General features: G+C 45.9%; 2 protein-coding genes across 4 annotated transcripts; one reads left to right on the top strand and one right to left on the bottom strand.

The window, feature by feature from the left end:
* Positions 1-278: 278 nt before the first annotated feature.
* triap1 (TP53 regulated inhibitor of apoptosis 1) lies at positions 279-1,098 on the top strand. The gene has a single exon (XM_085244508.1). The coding sequence runs from the start codon at positions 400-402 to the stop codon at positions 622-624; it is 225 nt and encodes a 74-aa protein (XP_085100634.1). The 5' UTR covers positions 279-399; the 3' UTR covers positions 625-1,098.
* A 3,752-nt stretch (positions 1,099-4,850) lies between these two features.
* Positions 4,851-16,444, bottom strand: il15l (interleukin 15, like). Of its 3 annotated transcripts, none has more exons than XM_085244505.1 (5): positions 16,350-16,444; positions 12,346-12,551; positions 11,529-11,576; positions 10,010-10,141; positions 4,851-7,452 (listed from the first exon to the last, which is right to left on the bottom strand). In XM_085244505.1, the coding sequence occupies exons 2-5, from the start codon at positions 12,490-12,492 to the stop codon at positions 7,345-7,347; spliced, it is 435 nt and encodes a 144-aa protein (XP_085100631.1). In that variant the 5' UTR covers positions 12,493-12,551; positions 16,350-16,444; the 3' UTR covers positions 4,851-7,344. The 3 variants fall into 3 exon arrangements, with proteins under 3 accessions (XP_085100631.1, XP_085100630.1, XP_085100632.1); XM_085244504.1 differs by lacking the exon at positions 16,350-16,444 and adding an exon at positions 12,969-13,222 and having other exon boundaries at positions 12,346-12,867; XM_085244506.1 differs by lacking the exon at positions 16,350-16,444 and having other exon boundaries at positions 10,010-10,138; positions 12,346-13,144.
* Positions 16,445-16,652: the final 208 nt, after the last annotated feature.

Below are 16,652 nucleotides of genomic sequence, written 5' to 3'. Positions count from 1 at the left end.
GGACATGAATTTAAACTTGCTACAAAGAAAAACGGAAGAGGAAAAATACAACTACATACTATATATGATTGTTATTTGCCACAAATGATTATGGCAGCCTTAAAGGTACATTTTAGTAAATAGATCAACATTTAAAATATTTCCATTATTTAACTATGTATTTTTTAAAAACACTTCGGGTTCGTAATTTCTCCTCAGAGTGAATACCTCTTTTGTACAAATCTTTGTTACGTCCTCACGCAGGTACGCCGTTTTCTCCAAACCAGCCAATCACATGGCGCACTCCAAGGAGAGCCACAGTGCGCATGTCGTTGTCGCTGACCGGGTTGGAACGGCAGGTAGGTCCTCCAGGTTTCGCTCCTCTGTCGTTTCTGAGCCGAGCGGTGTTTTTTCCCGGAGATGAACAGCGTGGGGGAGGCCTGTACCGAGCTGAAGCGGGAGTACGACACCTGCTTCAACCGCTGGTTTGCCGAGAAGTTCCTGAAGGGCGACCGGAGCGGCGACCCGTGCACGGAGAGCTTCCGGAAGTACCAGCGCTGCGTGCAGGCGGCCATCAAGGAGAAGGAGATCCCCATCGACGGCGTGGACTTCATGGGGCCCAACAAGGACAAGCCTGAGAGCTGATGGAGGGCTGCTGGGGAAATCCTACAAATGTACGCCACACTGAGCGGGGTCCACGAGGCCCACCGAGCATGCGCAGGAGCGGACAAGCTGCTGTCTCTGGGGTTAGAGGGTGAAGCGGCCCCTGAAAGAGCCGTCTCGTTAATTTTAAGCTTTTCTCTTTTACCGCACAGCTCTGTTCGGACTTCGTTTCTCAGCAGAGACACTTACCGCCCAGTTTTCCTCCAGAGGGCCCAGAGAGCTGCTGTCAGCCCTGAAACTGAGCTAAAACTGTCTGAATCCAATTACTAACCAGCTAAAGCTCCTCCATGACGGCCTGTGTGCGCGTTATGAAGCGGTGGCAGCCTGTAGCTATAAATAGCTCTAAATAAGATGTGATGCTGAAAACTCTTCCGACTGATGTCATGTGTGCAAAACTCAATCTTGCATTGTACGAATGAATTAAAGGGAGCTCGGTGTTGGAGCAGGACACGTGCACATGGTGTGTTTTTACTCTCTCACGGGTCGACGTCTCTCTTTATGTTTCTGCAGGTTTTTCTTGATCATTCGGAGTATTTTCAGTGTTGAGAGCAGTTCTGTCTCATATTCTTGCATTTCAGCGACAGACGTTCAGGTTAAACACGACCAGAGTTCTGAATCGGCTCCTGCTTTGCACTGAAAGCGCTTCGTTCGCTCACATCCCGGTGGAGCTTAGACGTATCAAACCCCTGCCTGGTCCTGGGCTCGGTTTGTGAGGGGTGTACGACGGAGGGAGCTTAATGAGCTCATGAGGCAGAGTCAATGTTTTCAGTGCCCTGAAGGTGGCGCTATTTTCACCATGACAAATGCTTAGAGTTTGAGCTTAAAGTCAGCTGGGAGCACCACACCGACTGCATGCATCCAGCCAGTAACACCAGTAAATGAATGCAGCTGTCCAAACAGGTCATCTGCTGCCAAGATTCAGACTGATGCTACTAGAACACAAGAAAATGAATCAGTTTCATCTGCAGGCTGTTAATCAAGAAGAAGACTCGCTCATTAATTTCACTTTGGCTCGTCGGGCAACAAACTAGAATAGTTTACGTTGAGGCCGCGGGACAGAGAGCGTTAATGTTTAAATGTTTCCCAGCTGGAATGTTAGAGATAAACAGCAGCACTGAGTCCGCTCAGAGGTTCCATAAATGTAGTTATTGTAGTTCCTGCAGTGTGTCTGGTTATTACACCAGGATTTTCTGCACTATTACTCTGTGTGTGGTATTTCACTATAATGTTTGAGCATCTTTATACAACCCAAGTACAAAATAGTTAGCTGTTGTGTAAAATGGAAATAAAAGCAGTGCAGTGACTTCAAGTCTCAAACTGTATTTCATTCACAGTAGAACACAGAAACATATCAAACTGTGAACATGAACCATGGTGATAAAAATAGGAGCTCCTTGGGAACATGATGCAGCGACACGTCTGTAAAAGTAGGACAGGTCCATGTTTGCTCTCTAACACCAGTCTGATGCCAGCTGCTCAGCAGTTCTGGCTCTGCTTCGTCCTCTTGTTGCTTTCGTGATGCTCCAGATGTTGTTAGCTGGTCAGAGGTCTGGACTGCAGGCTCCTCTGCTCCGAAGCCGTGAGGCTGGAATAGAAGCAGTCTGCGGTTCAGCATCGTCCTGCTCAAACACAAAGGCCTTCCTGAGAAACATCAGCATGGAGCAGATGTTGCTCTTAAACCTGTTTATACCTTTCAGCACTGATGGAGCCTTTCCAGATGTGCCGGCTCTGAAAGTGTTCCACAGTTAACACAGTTTGTGTAGATTGGCGATTTTTCTGCTCATGAGTTGCAATATGATGCTTCCAGCTGTTTCTTCTTAACTGTCAGGTTCAGTCTGTCCAAGTGACACAGCATGTCGACCAAAAAGGCCAGATCCATAATCCACTTGAGGTCTGAGAGCTCGGGATAGTCCTTCTCTTCCATAAACAGTTTCACGGCATCCAAAAGCTCAAAGAAGCGAGAGAGTACCCGGCCTTTTGACAGCCACCTCACAGCGGCAGGTCACCTGGAAGCCCTTGGTCCAGCTCAGCGATGAGATTCTTGAATTGCCTGTGGTTAAGCGCATGTGTGCGGATATAGTTGACGATTTCCATCACAGGCTTCGTGACGTTATCTAAATTCAATGATTTAGACACGAGTTGCTCCATGTGGATGATGCAGTGGAAATTCCAAAAGTCAGGAATAGTTCGGTCAGCTTTGCACAGCCCCACAAGCCCGTTCACAGATCCCATCATGGCTGGTGCTCCATCCGTGGCGGTGCAGTTAATTTCGTTATGGGCAGATTTGCTTTTTCAAATGCAGCCATCATGGTTTCTTTCACATCTATGCCACGGGTTCTGTCTTTTAATGGCACAATATCCAGGAGCTCTTCTTTGATCACACAATCGTTTGACACAGACCCTAAAATATTGCCAACTGAGGCTTGTCTTCTATATCACAACTCTCATCCAATGCGACACTAAAATACTCACATGCTTGAAGGTCAGAGTGCAACTGTGATTTAATAGCCGTGTTAATGTCCGATATTCTGTGTTCAACAGTGTGGCGGGACAGTTGGACGTCTGATACCACGCGTTTTAATTTGTTGTTTTCAGGAGACAAGATTTCAACAAGGTCACTGAGGCATTTTTTAACGAACTCCCCTTCATTGTGTGGCTTTTTAGCCCGTGCAATGTTCCAAGCCAGCTGATAGGATGCGAGCGTTATGGTCTCTAACCCCACCTCCGAAGTGGCCCGAGCGAGCCCCAGGCTCCAGGCCCCGATAAGCGGCCGCCAAGGAGTGAGCCGGTGTGTACCTGGACGCCCACCCCCAGACACAAAGAACCACCAACGCACCGATGTCTGAGGGAGTCCGCCACTGGCAGGGGAAGTGGTGGTAGGGGGAGATAGGCCTCCAAACCTTGGAGGGCCTGAGATGTCCCCAGAGAGGTGGCGTCTGATACCCAACCTGACATATAGACACAGACATACAGGCACACACAGATACAAACATCCATTCCCACCCTCATGCTCTCATATGCACTTACTCCACACTCAACCAACGTGGAGACAGACATAAAGAGACGCTGTACACACGATCACACTCCCCAAGCGTACTCTACGAACCGGGTCTAGGTGCCCCCTGGGGGGGGAAACTGCACCCAGACCCAGGTGGTGTTACCCTTTTCCCTGCGGTGGGGAGAGGCAGACCGCCCCGACTCCACAGCAGCAGGGAGGCCCCACACTCCAGACCGCAGTCGGACGGCCAACTCCTCCTCCCAGCACCCCCGCTCCAACAGGCAACAGAGAACGGGGGGTGTGAAGACTGCAAACCTCCCTCCACCCGCTCATATGTAGCGTTGATTCATGTGTGTTCATGTGTGTTGGACAGCATTTTTAGCCCCCCAGACACCCACCATACCCTCACCTCGGTGTCACACTCTGAAACGATGTCTAACACTTTGATTAGCTCTTTAAAGGAGTTTAGAGGAGCCAGCTGAGTTTGGCTGCAAAAGGACGCTCACCCACCGGAACCTGAACACGAGTAGAAGGTATCCACGAAAACAGACTTGAAAACAGGCCGTATCTTCTCTCAAACATTTAGTTTGTTAGCATCTGGTTTAAATAAGACTCTGAAGATAAAAACAAACCCGACGGTCTGTCAGTCTCAGGGGGTAGATGGTTTCCAGCTGTTCATACTAAAGTGCCTAAACTCCCAAATAGTGGAGTCGATCCAGTTAATGTACAATGGGATTATACTGACATCTGTCAGTGCGCCCCAGGGCGGCTGTGGCTACAACGTAGCTGCCATCACCAGTGTGTGAATGGGTGGATGACTGGATGTGTGAAGCGCTTTGGGGTCCTAGTAAAGCGCTATACAAATACAGGCCATTTACCATTAATGGGAAGTGAACGGTTCTTCTAGACTAGCTCACAGCAGGCTCCCAAAAGTTCTCCAATTAGGAGAGAGTGGGCCATTAGAGTCAATGCTGATTGAGGATGAACTGAGGGGCTTCGTAGATATGATGCCAAGCTACACTAGAACACTCCAAGCTCTAAAAATATGACGCTGGGACTTTCTCATTTGAAGCTCACTTACCTGGAAATAATTCATTTTTACCATCTAACTTTACATGAACGTTTATCTAACCAAGCTGTACAAAAAGACAGAAGGGGGTCATTTTATTCTGAAGGTGCAAGAAATAAGAGTGAACAGCGTGTATCAGTTTACATTCAAAATGAAGTTTATTGTACTGAACTAAATACAGGAGCATCAGATCAAAGCAGGGAGAGAATGAGCTTATTAGACAAGTGGAAAAAGCTTTATATGTTTCTGAGGTTTACATCAGAGCTGTATAGGAGCATATTTTGGCCACAGTAGGCGTAAGCAGTGCTGTCCTTGCAGCTGTCCATTGCCTTATAATGTCTGATGCATGAATAATGTGGCAGTGGCTTTCGACCGATCCTCAGGAAGTCCCACGTCCTCAGAAACCGTCGCACATTTCTGTGATGGTGTCTATGGTTGTGAAATATGTAGGCAGTAGGGGTGCAACGATATTCGTATCGATATTGAACCGTTCGATACAGTGCTTTCGGTTCGGTACGCATATGTATCGAACAATACAACATTTGTAATTTATTTTATCAACTTTCCTTCTGACGATGCTGTCTGTGTTGAGCACTCAGTGAATCTGCGTTCGACTACTCCGCCTAGGGTCGACAGTGCAGCCTAGGCGGAGTAGTCGAACGCAGATTCACTGAGCGCTCAACACAGACAGCATCGTCAGAAGGAAGAGCGCAGGGCAAGCTAGCGAGACAGAAGTTAAGCTCTCCTTACAACATGGACCTCCCCCACCCTCATTCAGATCTGGCGTTTGGAATTATTTTGGTTTTCATGTGACGTATGACCCTGAAGGTAAGCGAGTCATGGACTAAAGTAAAACAGTATGTTGGATGTGCCACGCAATGCTCAATTACATGGGTGGGAGCTAGTGTGTTAGCGCAGTTAGCTCGTTAACGTGTTGGCCGTCTAGCCCCATGCACGGGGCGATCGGCGGTAGCTCGTTAACGGAGATTTGCCGTGTTGTGGCGTTAAGGTCATTTCAACGAGATTAACCTGAAAGCACTAGTGGGAACACAACGAATATGACTGCACATTTACGCCGACATCATCCTAGTGCAAAGACAAAAACAACAAGCATGCTACTAACGTTAGCCGAGTCATTTAGACAGCTGTTAGCACATGATTCTCCTTATGCTGCTGAGAATATAGCCCAGAAGAAGCGGATAGTATAGCTTTTATTTTGGAAAGAGACATTTCTCTGTAATAAACTCTCTTTTCCAAAGATGAGTGATTCCTCAATCAGATACAGGGCTCGCAATATCGCTAGCCCGCCGTCCCGGAGCTAGCGATTTTTTTCAGTCGGGCTACCAAAATCTATCTCTTCCCTGCCCGTCGGGCTATTGTAGGAAAAATATATGTCAATGCTTTTGCATTCTTTCAGAAATGTAGCTGGGTAATTATGTCATTGGCATCGGTGAGCCACTGTCAATATGTGACATATTGAAATCGCGTTTGAATTTACGCTTGTTTTTTTGCTTTCACTTTGCAATCGTGCGAACTGTGTATAGAGAGCGACAGCACTGATCTGTGAGTGATGAAAATTTGTGCACCAATTCCTCTGACATCGTCTTATTAATCGTTAGCTTACTATGCAAACATGACAAGTGAAATCTCCTGCAGCTTAAACATGTGAGAGGTTGATCGCAGAGAATCGCTGAGCTTATGTGAGTGCGTGTAAAAGCAGCAGGATTTATATTTGACTACGATGACCTGGATGACTGAGAACCTTCACAGACAGATATATATTTTAGTTCTGCTGAGCCAAATAAGACAGGTCAGGGTGAAGAAGTGACAGCCAAAGAAAAGCTTACCACAAAACGGAGAAGTTATGACAAATCAGACTATGAGGCAAAAAGAAAGTGCAGCTTTATGGTTTCATGGACAAAATAATTTCTGTGGCTGCAATATGACGAGCTAAAAAACCAGGGCTGCACATAAGTGGTCCGCAGGTGCGCATTCGCTGTCAAAATAAAAAACACGCACAAGGGTTAGGGTTAAATTTAAAAACTGTACTTTTGAGTTAAAATATATATTTATAATTTTAATAAATGACAAATTAAAAAGGCATGAACATTTTTTTTGTATCGAAAAAATATCGAACCGTGACACCAAAGTATCGAACCGAACCGTGAATTTTGTGTATCGTTGCACCCCTAGTAGGCAGGTCTGTTTCCTGCCATCCTTGGTGTTCTTCCATCAGTTTACCAAGGCCAATAAACACACTGACCCAACACCCCCTTTTCACCCACTGTCCAACTGCTTGGTAGAAGCCTTATTAATATAATAATACTCATTATTAGCAGATACAAATACACAGATATTTAAAGCACATTAAAGTGACCAGTGTGCTCTCAGCAATTGACTGCAGCTTAGTTGGGACCTGACTGTGTCTTCTTTATGACGTCATCAGTGAGACGTTTATGTTAGCTGATATGAGACTACAAGCAAGCTTTTTCCACCCAGAACTCTGCGTTAGCCTCTAGCTGCACCTCAAATACCACCGAGCTGCATCATGCATTCTGCACTTTATTTGTGTGCAGGTGGTTTAATAGAAAGTTAACGAAAAGAAAGTCATGCCATGTAGTCTCTTCTGAAAGTCCTAACAGTAGTCACTGTTAGATTTCTCAACAGTCCACAGAAGATTTTCAAGAAAGGTCGTTGCATTTTCCTCCTTCATGACCTCACAACGACGACACTTTGACGCTGTCTGCGGAGAAGAAACAGAAATACGTGTTATTGTCTGGAAGAAGATTGGAACACAACCAAGACTTGAAGGGCAGTTGGAGCATTCAAGGTTTTCACCAGAAAACAAAAATTGTTGGGAGGGTAACGTAATCTACCAGCAATGCTCCTCACTGTGGGCTTTAATCCTGTAATGGTTACATTATCATTACAATTCTCACTTCTAAGTACCAAATGTGAACTTGTGCTTAAATAAACGAGCAGTTCCTCCTCTGGAGGAACTGCTCGAAGGAGTCAGTGAGGTGCCTTAAAAATCCCAGACACTGACTTTAAAATTGCATAATCCAATACAGGTGCAGGGGGGCTGAAGCCTATCCCAGCTACCACAGGGCATGAGGCTGGGTACATCCCAGACTGGTCACCAGTCTGTCGCAACCCTACCAGCGGCATGGGTTTGGACTGTGGGAGGAAGCCGGAGGGAACCACGCAGACACACAGAGAACAGAAAAGTCAGAGGGTGGAGTCAAACTCACGACCTCGTTGCTGTTAGGAAACAGCGCTAACAACTGCCAACGTGTTGGCGTACATGTCATCGTCATCAAATTAAAATAAATCTTCCCGGTCCATCACATAAATGTTTCAGAGGAAAGACAAACTTCTTGTTGTTAAGCGTTTAAGTTTTTATTAGTTGTTGTTTTTATTCGTACAGTGACTGAAAAACAACAGAGCGCTTTACATCAAGGCAAATATGTTATAATCCAAGTAGAAAGAAAATGAACACACAACTAAAAGAGAAACAACGTAACTGAAAATGACAGACATGCTAAAAACGTGATAAATATTAAAATAATAAGTCAAATAAAAATAAATATTTGGAGGAAATTGGACTCCATCAGGTTTCTGTGTGGAGTTTGCATGTTCTCTTCGTGTCTGTGTGGGTTCTATGTGTGGGTTCTATGTGCGAGTTCTATGCGTGGGTTCTGTGTCCGGGTTCTATGTGTGGGTTCTGTGTGTGGGTTCTATGCGTGGGTTCTATGTGCGAGTTCTATGCGTGGGTTCTATGTGTGAGTTCTATGTGTGGGTTCTGTGTGTGGGTTCTATGTGTGAGTTCTATGCGTGGGTTCTGTGTCCGGGTTCTATGCGTGGGTTCTATGTGTGGGTTCTATGTGTCGGTTCTATGTGTGAGTTCTATGTGTGAGTTCTATGTGTGGGTTCTCTGTGTGGGTTCTGTGTGTGGGTTCTGTGTCCGGGTTCTATGCGTGGGTTCTATGTGTGAGTTCTATGTGTGGGTTCTATGTGTGAGTTCTATGTGTGGGTTCTCTGTGTGGGTTCTGTGTGTGGGTTCTGTGTCCGGGTTCTATGCGTGGGTTCTATGTGTGAGTTCTATGCGTGGGTTCTATGTGTGAGTTCTATGCGTGGGTTCTATGCGTGGGTTCTACGCGTGGGTTCTATGCGTGGGTTCTATGTGTGGGTTCTATGTGTGAGTTCTATGTGTGAGTTCTCATCAGGTCCTTTTTTTTGGGAAAGAGCAGCAGCTGTGGCATATCAGCTGATCCAGGCTGTTCCCAATCTTTCTTTGAAAGCAGGGGCAGAAGGTCATCTGTGGGAATATGTTCCAGGTTTGTGATTCTCAGTTTTGCTCTCACAGAATCACACGTGCAGGAAACCCAGTCACAGCAGCTAAACCCTCCTAAAGTCCAGACAAGCTCTGAGCTCGCCGTGACATTCATGAGTGACGTGAGAAGGTCAAAAGCACACGCAAAGAAAATATCTCATCTGTTCCACTGAGCTTCATAAAGTTTTCCGTTTCCAAATAGGAGCTCATTTTAACAAATGGCTTTAATCATAGTTGGTCTACTTAATAAACGACCACAGTATTACTTCATCAGTCCTTCCTTCAGTGGTTACTGTGCTTTACACAGGAAACAACTCTGTATGGCCACAACCTGAGCAGCTCCTGATCTTATAACAGTCATCTCATTAATTAGATATTTCCCTGAGATATTTCCAAGCCAACTGTGAGAGCTCATCACTCTGGGGTATCCTGGCTCTCCTCTGGGCCTGTCGTGTTGGGGTCATGGATTCTCCAGTGCAGCAGATGTTGATTGTAACACCAACCTGTCTAATTGTTTTTAGTCTTTCCAGACCACAACTTTGTCGCGCCTCTCTTTGTTGCACTATGGGACTCCACCACAGCCTCCTTATCACAGGCCACTGACACACAGCTCAGATAGAAAGGAGTACTGGCTCTCTCTCTCCCTCCTAAATGACCCCAGAGGTACTTAAACGTGGCTCTGACCTGGAGTTGGCACTTCACTCTTGTCCAGCTAACAACTGCGGTCTCAGACTTGGACGTGCTACTTCTCGTCTCATACGTAATGCAAACCTCCACAATCGGAGCTGGAGGTCATTGTTCGATGAAGCCATCAGACCACCAAAGCCAACACCCTACATCTCAAGTCTTTCCATGAAATTTCCTTCAAAGTCAGCAGGATGATCAGGGCCTCAGTTTTGAATGCACAGTTTAAAAGAACTCTTACATTAGAAGTAATGTGAATTCCTCTTTTAGCTGTTTCTCATACCTGGTTTATCCTGGACGCCAGTCTACTCAGCAATCTATTCAATTTCTTCCACTTGGGCTCGAGCTCCCACTCATGCGTGAGGACAATAATTTCAGAAGCAAAACATTGCATCGTGGTCCTGGGACAAATCTGCTGGAGGGAGAGAAAGGAGAGAGAGCAAAGGAATGATGCCATGAAGGAAAAAATCACAGCAGTCACAGTCATGCGCAGCTTCAGAAAGCAGCTTTGCATGATTGGCGGTTCAAAATAATCCTTCTTTATCGGACACGTGGCCGCGGTGAACCCCCTCAGTTCATTCTCTGTCTAAAACATGCTGTTTTAGCTCCTCCCTCTTAAAGACCACTGTCCTCTGATTGGCTGCTCCTGACAAAAAGAGGGTTTAAACATCAAGTGGGTGGAGCTTCTGTGCACGAGATGACCATATTAGGGATAAACAGCAGCCTGTAGCCCGAGCTATACTGAACGCACACTGAGCTCATTTATCTGTCAGGGGTGGCTGGAGCTCAGGTGGCAGAGCAGACCAGCCGCTAACGAGAAGGTCGGTGGTTCGATCCCATGCAGCCTGCATGCCAAATATCCTCGGGCAAGATACGAACCCCATGTTGCTCTGAGTGTGAATGTGTATGAGTGTTAGATACTCAGTCAGTGCCTGTGTGAATGGGTGAATGAATTAGTTGTATATAAGAACCAGTCCATTTACCATTCATGTGGCAGGAAATGTCATACAACTGAGATGATGGGAAAATACCAAAGACTGAGGAGACCTGTTATTGTGTCGGACCCTGTGGGTCTCTGCAGCTTTCATCATCTGAAGAATTCCCAAAACGAGTTGGGCGACAAGCTCGAAGAAACCAAACGTGTCCATTTTATGTTGAAAAAGCTTTAAAAATGAAAATGTAATTTTGTCACGGTCGTAAAAATGACATCAATATTATATTTTAACTTTTATTTCCTTTTTTAATGATACGAGGATAAAAACGTCCACAAGCCGCGGTGCACAGCGCTGAGGGTGACTGCGTGCACGTGGAGGCCACAGGAAGCCGCTGCAGCAGAGCCACCAACACGGAGCTGCTGCAGACATGACATTTGCTCTGCCTCATGTAGAAAACGTTCTCCTCACCCTGAAGGACTGGACACTGATATTTATGCCAGAGTCTTGAAGGAACCCTGCAGTGTTCCCGACACAGCCAATGTCCCTGTTAATGAAGCTATTCTGTAACTTGACCCCTGACCCCGGCGTCACAGCTGTGCTTGTCTGCTTCCTGAAGCTGCGTTCACTCTCACTCACTGCATCCATCTGTTGCACTGTTACACATGAAATGTTTAAACAGCGGCTCCAGCAGAACATTAAGATCACTGAACACGGAGCACAAAGTGCTTGACCTTTAACCTGAATGTGCACAAGCTGAAGCGATTAGTCAGCGGAGGATCTTTGCCTCTGTGTGTTGTAGTTATTAGTCTGTCAGGCATTTTTAGCTGCGGGCTGAAACGTGAGTCAGTGCTTTGTGCAGGCACATACCTCGTAGTCTTCCATGGTGGGTGTGTACAGGCTGCAGTTCAGCGACAACTGAAGGGAAAGAGAAAGTTAGCTGCACATGTGCGTAACCACCGAGAAGCGGAACATTTTCCAGGTACAAGAGCTCACTGTGTGCACGATGAAACCCTCTGAGACCAGAAGCCCCCGAAGCCAAGAGCTCTTCAAGTGCGCTTGCAGGCTCAGCTTTCAGCTGCATGCTTAGTGCTAATTAGCAAACAACACTACGGAGCTACAACCACATCCACCCAGCTCGCAGCGCAAATACTTTTAGAGCGGACTCATTTTTCCCGGGAGGGTTTTTTTTCCAGGGAAAAAAACTCCTGTGGATTAATTTTGAATGAGTCACACCTGAAAACGATCTGCATGTCTGGGACTCAGAGACGATGCTCATTCTGCCGAAGCAGCTTTCCACGACTCTCAGTGAAAACAACCCTTCCTCCCCTCAGCTCGTCCTCTGTGTGACAAACTTGTTCTTTCTACGCAGAAGTCACTCTGCAGCTTAGGTGTGCGTTAGGTGTGTGCTGTACTTATTTTACATGACTCATCCTCCTCAACAATAAACGCATGCTTACATATCTTCAAGATAAGGCACCGAAGATACTGTTGCAGTTCACAGTTCACACACCTGAGTTCTGTGAAGTGCAGCAGTATGGATTGTAAAGCTGAGCAGGGTGAGGTACGAATCTCAAAGCCTAAAGCTGCTTTTGACCTTCGAGCATTAAAAAGCGTTCACGTTGCGTGATGTTGCGTGATGAAGTGCGTGTGTTTCTAAGTGAGCCATAAAGGCTTGCAGTCATACCTTTTTGGAGATGTTGGAGACTTTCTCCTTCAGGCTCTCGACCTGCACGTAGAGGTCCCTGCTGCATGGTCTTTGGGTGATGGCGATGATGTTGACAGAACACAGAAACACAAACACACTCACGAGAGCTGGCCTCTCCCTCTGCATGGCACAGGCGGCAAAACCATCATCTGCGTCACATTATCCTCTGCTGTCTGCTGCCCCGGCTATCCAAGGAAAAGAGAAATTAATTAAAAGAGGAATGAACATCCAGAAGGACAAGTGTGGTGGAGTTTTGGCAGGTGATGGTTCACTTCAGGGGGAAAAGGTGCGTTATCCGGAGCTGCTGGTCTACACGTGGTTGGAGAGCATGGACTCCCTCTCTTCTGTCCCTTCTCACCCTCCAGTTTTCACTTTCTCACTCCTCCCCCTCTTCCTCCTCCTCTGGATTATTTGCATTTTACTTTCAAGATCCCACCTCTTTTCTCCAGCTGTTTCCTTTGCTCCCAGCGATCCCAAGTGCAGTGTTTCTTCCTCTAAACCCTGCAGGGAACAAAATCTACTCAACACACATCCTGGAGCTTCTCTGTGTTTGCCAACAGTCTGACTGACTAATCATCAAAACCTGCGAGGGCCGCAATTACCTGAGATAAAACATTTTCACTGAAAGTAAAGAGATGGAACCAGTGCCAAAGAACATGTTATATGGAAACAACAATGGAGCGAACGCAGTGAAAGTCATGGCAGGACTTGTGAGGGCGTCAGAGTTTGGTACTGGGACTTGAGCGGTTGGTCGTACTTTGGACCAAGACATGCTTACATCACGAGCTAGAAGTGAGATTATCAGTGTTATGACAACTTCAACACTGACTTCAAATCAAAGCAGCACAGTGCTGAAAGTTAATGAGGTAAATACATGTAAAGGCATTGTGAAATTTATCAAATATTTCCAAACTCTGCTGCAGGCAGCACACGTGGTAATATCAGCAGAAGATCAGCAGCCTTCTCACAGCGTGAAGGAAAAGGTTCAAACGTGCGATACTGTGAACTTAATCTGTGTGTGATTAGGAGCTCCGACCCCCTGATATCAGTGAGCAACAGTTTGATTTTTGTTTGATTTGGATCAGAGCTGGTATGCACATCGAGGAGGCAGTGCGGCGCTGCTGCCAAAAAACTAATGGTAAATGGTAAATGGCCTGTATTTATATAGCGCTTTACTAGTCCCTAAGGACCCCAAAGCGCTTTACATATCCAGTCATCCACCCATTCACGCACACATTCACACACTGGTGATGGCAAGCTACATTGTAGCCACAGCCGCCCTGGGGCGCACTGACTACAAAACTACATAAAGCACACAAACTTAACAGTAATGGGAGCAGTTTCCGCAACCAGGCTAATGATAAAAACAACAATGATCTCTCAGAGACGGGCGATGAAAGCTTCTGTGAGCTTGTGCAGACTCTCAAACCCATATCTGCTAACAAGAGTCAACTTAAAGCACACAGTTTTCTCGACTAAGCCCTGGCACATGTCTCGGTGAGGAATTTCTCAGGTCAGTATTGGGAGGAAAGGCTCTGGGAAGTAAAAGCAACATAATTTATGGTGAAAGTTGTGTCTCCTTCAACATAAATGATGATACCTAATAACGTGCCGTTGAACAGCCTGGAACAAGAGCTCCAATTTCTTGGATGCGGAGGATCTGCGTGTAAAGCAGCTGGAATGGCACAACGTTCCTCGTCTCTCCCAGAAGTCTAGTGCTGCTTTTTGCAGATGTTTGCTGTTTGTCATTTAAAGGCTTCATGTTTTAAACTGACACATTTGTGAATCACTGGTTTCGGTTTTGTTCTTAGGGGCTAAGGGACGGTGTCAGCTGAGGGAACATCTGCAAAATCAGCCTGAGACCAGACAGATGTTCCTCGCTCTTCCACCAGTATCTCATACCCCCCCTCATAACATCTGTACAGTTACAACTCACCTGTGTAAGTTTATATTAGTAGGGGTGTGGCCTCTGACTGCCAGATGGATGGTGATACAGGCAGCTCTGCCGGCTGCGGTCTGTTACGCTTCGCCTCAGCTAAATGAGTCCCTGAAGGCTTCAAAATGCTGCTTAGAAGCTGATGAGTAATAAAGACATGTTCCAGGAAACACAGCAATGCCGTGGAGCACATATAGCACATGGACAATGTCCAGCTATATGTAGCGTGTGCTCTGGCTGTCACGGTCCTGGGACGTTGACCCAGTGTTTTTTGTTTGTAGTGTCTGTGCTCCTGCTGTCGTTTCTCTGGTGAAGGTTTAGTTCTTGTTCTCCTTCTTTGTTTCCGTGATCGTTCCTCTGCTCACGCTCGTCTCTGAACACCTCGAGTTCACTCGGCTCACCTCATCAGTAAACACTAGTGTCCCAACGCCACAGGCCGCCATCACACTGCCTCCGCCGTGTCTTACAGATGATGTGTGTGCTTTGGGTCATGAGTTGTTCTGCGCCTGCTCCATTCTTATTCTCGCCATCATTCTGGTAGAGCTTGATTTTGGTCTCATTTGTCCAACGAATGTTTTTCCAGGTCTGCGCCGGCTTTTTAAAATGTTTATTAGCAACGTCCAGTCCAGCCTTTGGATTCGTGAAGTGGCGTGGATATCGATACAGCATCGTTCACTTGGTTGGCTGCTCTGATGGGGTTTCTGTTCACCATGGAGACGATTCTGCCATCATACCCCTGTTACGTTTCGGTGTTGTCAGTGTTTTGTTTTTTGCGTGACTGTCATGTATTTCCTGCTTTACTTTGAAAGTCTGTGTTATCTCAGTGTGTTCAGTTTACGTTTCCTTGTCTCGTCAGGTCTAATTTGCCCCAGCTGTGTTTCCCTCCTGTGGTCCATTCCCTGATTGCTCCTTCTATGTATTTAAGCCTTGTGTTTCAGTTTGTCATGATCGCGATCTCCCCCCGTGTTGTAAATAAATAGTTTGTTGTAAATAGCTGTAAATGGGTTTTGTCAATACTTTCGTTTTGAGACACTTCCGTTTTGGGAACTTGGTGGAGAGCCTTAGTGGGGGTTTTTTTGTCGTGTGTTTTTTCCTTATTTTTATTTCCCTGCGTTGCACGCCGGTTGCCTAGGCCGGGGTGTAACACCCCACTGGTGTCTTCTGTGGACGTCCTGGTCTTTTTGCGTTGCTGTCTCTCCAGTGCATTTGTTCTTTCTCAGGATGTACAAAGCTGTAGATATCACCCTTCCTAATATTACAGCATTTCTCAAATGTTTTTTCCTGTTTTCACAGTTTAAGGATTTCTTGTTTCACCTACATGGAGAGCTCCTTTGACCTCATGTTGTCTGTTCACAGCAAAATCATCCAAATTCAAGCACCACAACACAAATCAGCTCCAGGCTTTTATCGGCTGAATTGATAAAGACACAACAAAGGATCTGCCCACACCTGAACATGAAGCAGCCTTTGAGTCATTGTCCAGTTACTTTTGGTCCGTTTAAAAAGAGGGTGGCACGTGTTAAGGAGCTGCAACTCTTAACGCCTTCATCCAGTTTGAATTTGGAAACCCTCAAATGAAAGCTGAGAGTCTGCACATCACGTCCATGTCCGTTTTCTAACTATAATTGGAATATGTTTCAACAAACGGGTAAAAACCCAAACTTGTGTCAGTCCAAATATAAACATATATGAGCCTAACTGTATGTTTAGACAGAGAAATGCTAACTTCTTCCTTTTTCATAAATATGATTTTGAAATGCTGCCACTGTAAATACTGACTGAAGACAGAAGTTCTGGATGTACTGTGGAGGGTTCAGGTTCAGATAGTCACGTTCCCTCAGCCTTCCAATGTTTCCTATACTTCACTCTATGATTTAACCTCCTCCAACCGTACATATACTCCTAACTGCCATCATGACCCTACTGTGAAAATGCTTCATCTTATATTTAGTTATATCTGCCACCAGCATTAATTCTTTAACATGTACACAGAAGTTAAAACCAGCTGGATTTCTCATTAAATCTTAGAAATAAAACGAGCTCTTACCAACAGTCCGGTTGTGAGGACGGCTAATGATGAACTGCAGATCAACAAAGAATGCGTGAGAAGGCATGCGGAAACTAAAGGTTAAAGTCGAATAGAAGCAAAACTGAAACTGCACAAATACTTAAAGGAGTAGTGTGCATATCACAGGAGTTCAGTCAGCAGCAGCTCTTTGGCAATCTGCTTTAACAAGCAGGCTCAGGACTGCATCAGGTTTAACTGGCTCCTGTAATCCAAGCTTAATATCAGAAAATGTGACGGCGCTGATGGTGTTGGCATGTGTTAGAGATTTTCTACATTATACAT

This window comes from Mchenga conophoros, linkage group LG14 (genome assembly GCF_057382185.1).
Source record: "Mchenga conophoros isolate Kocher_MC1m ecotype Shallow Benthic linkage group LG14, M_conophoros_male_GT1.1, whole genome shotgun sequence".
NCBI lineage: Eukaryota > Metazoa > Chordata > Actinopteri > Cichliformes > Cichlidae > Mchenga > Mchenga conophoros.
Note: the sequence above shows the minus strand (reverse complement) of the source record. Positions and strands in the feature narration are given on the sequence as shown.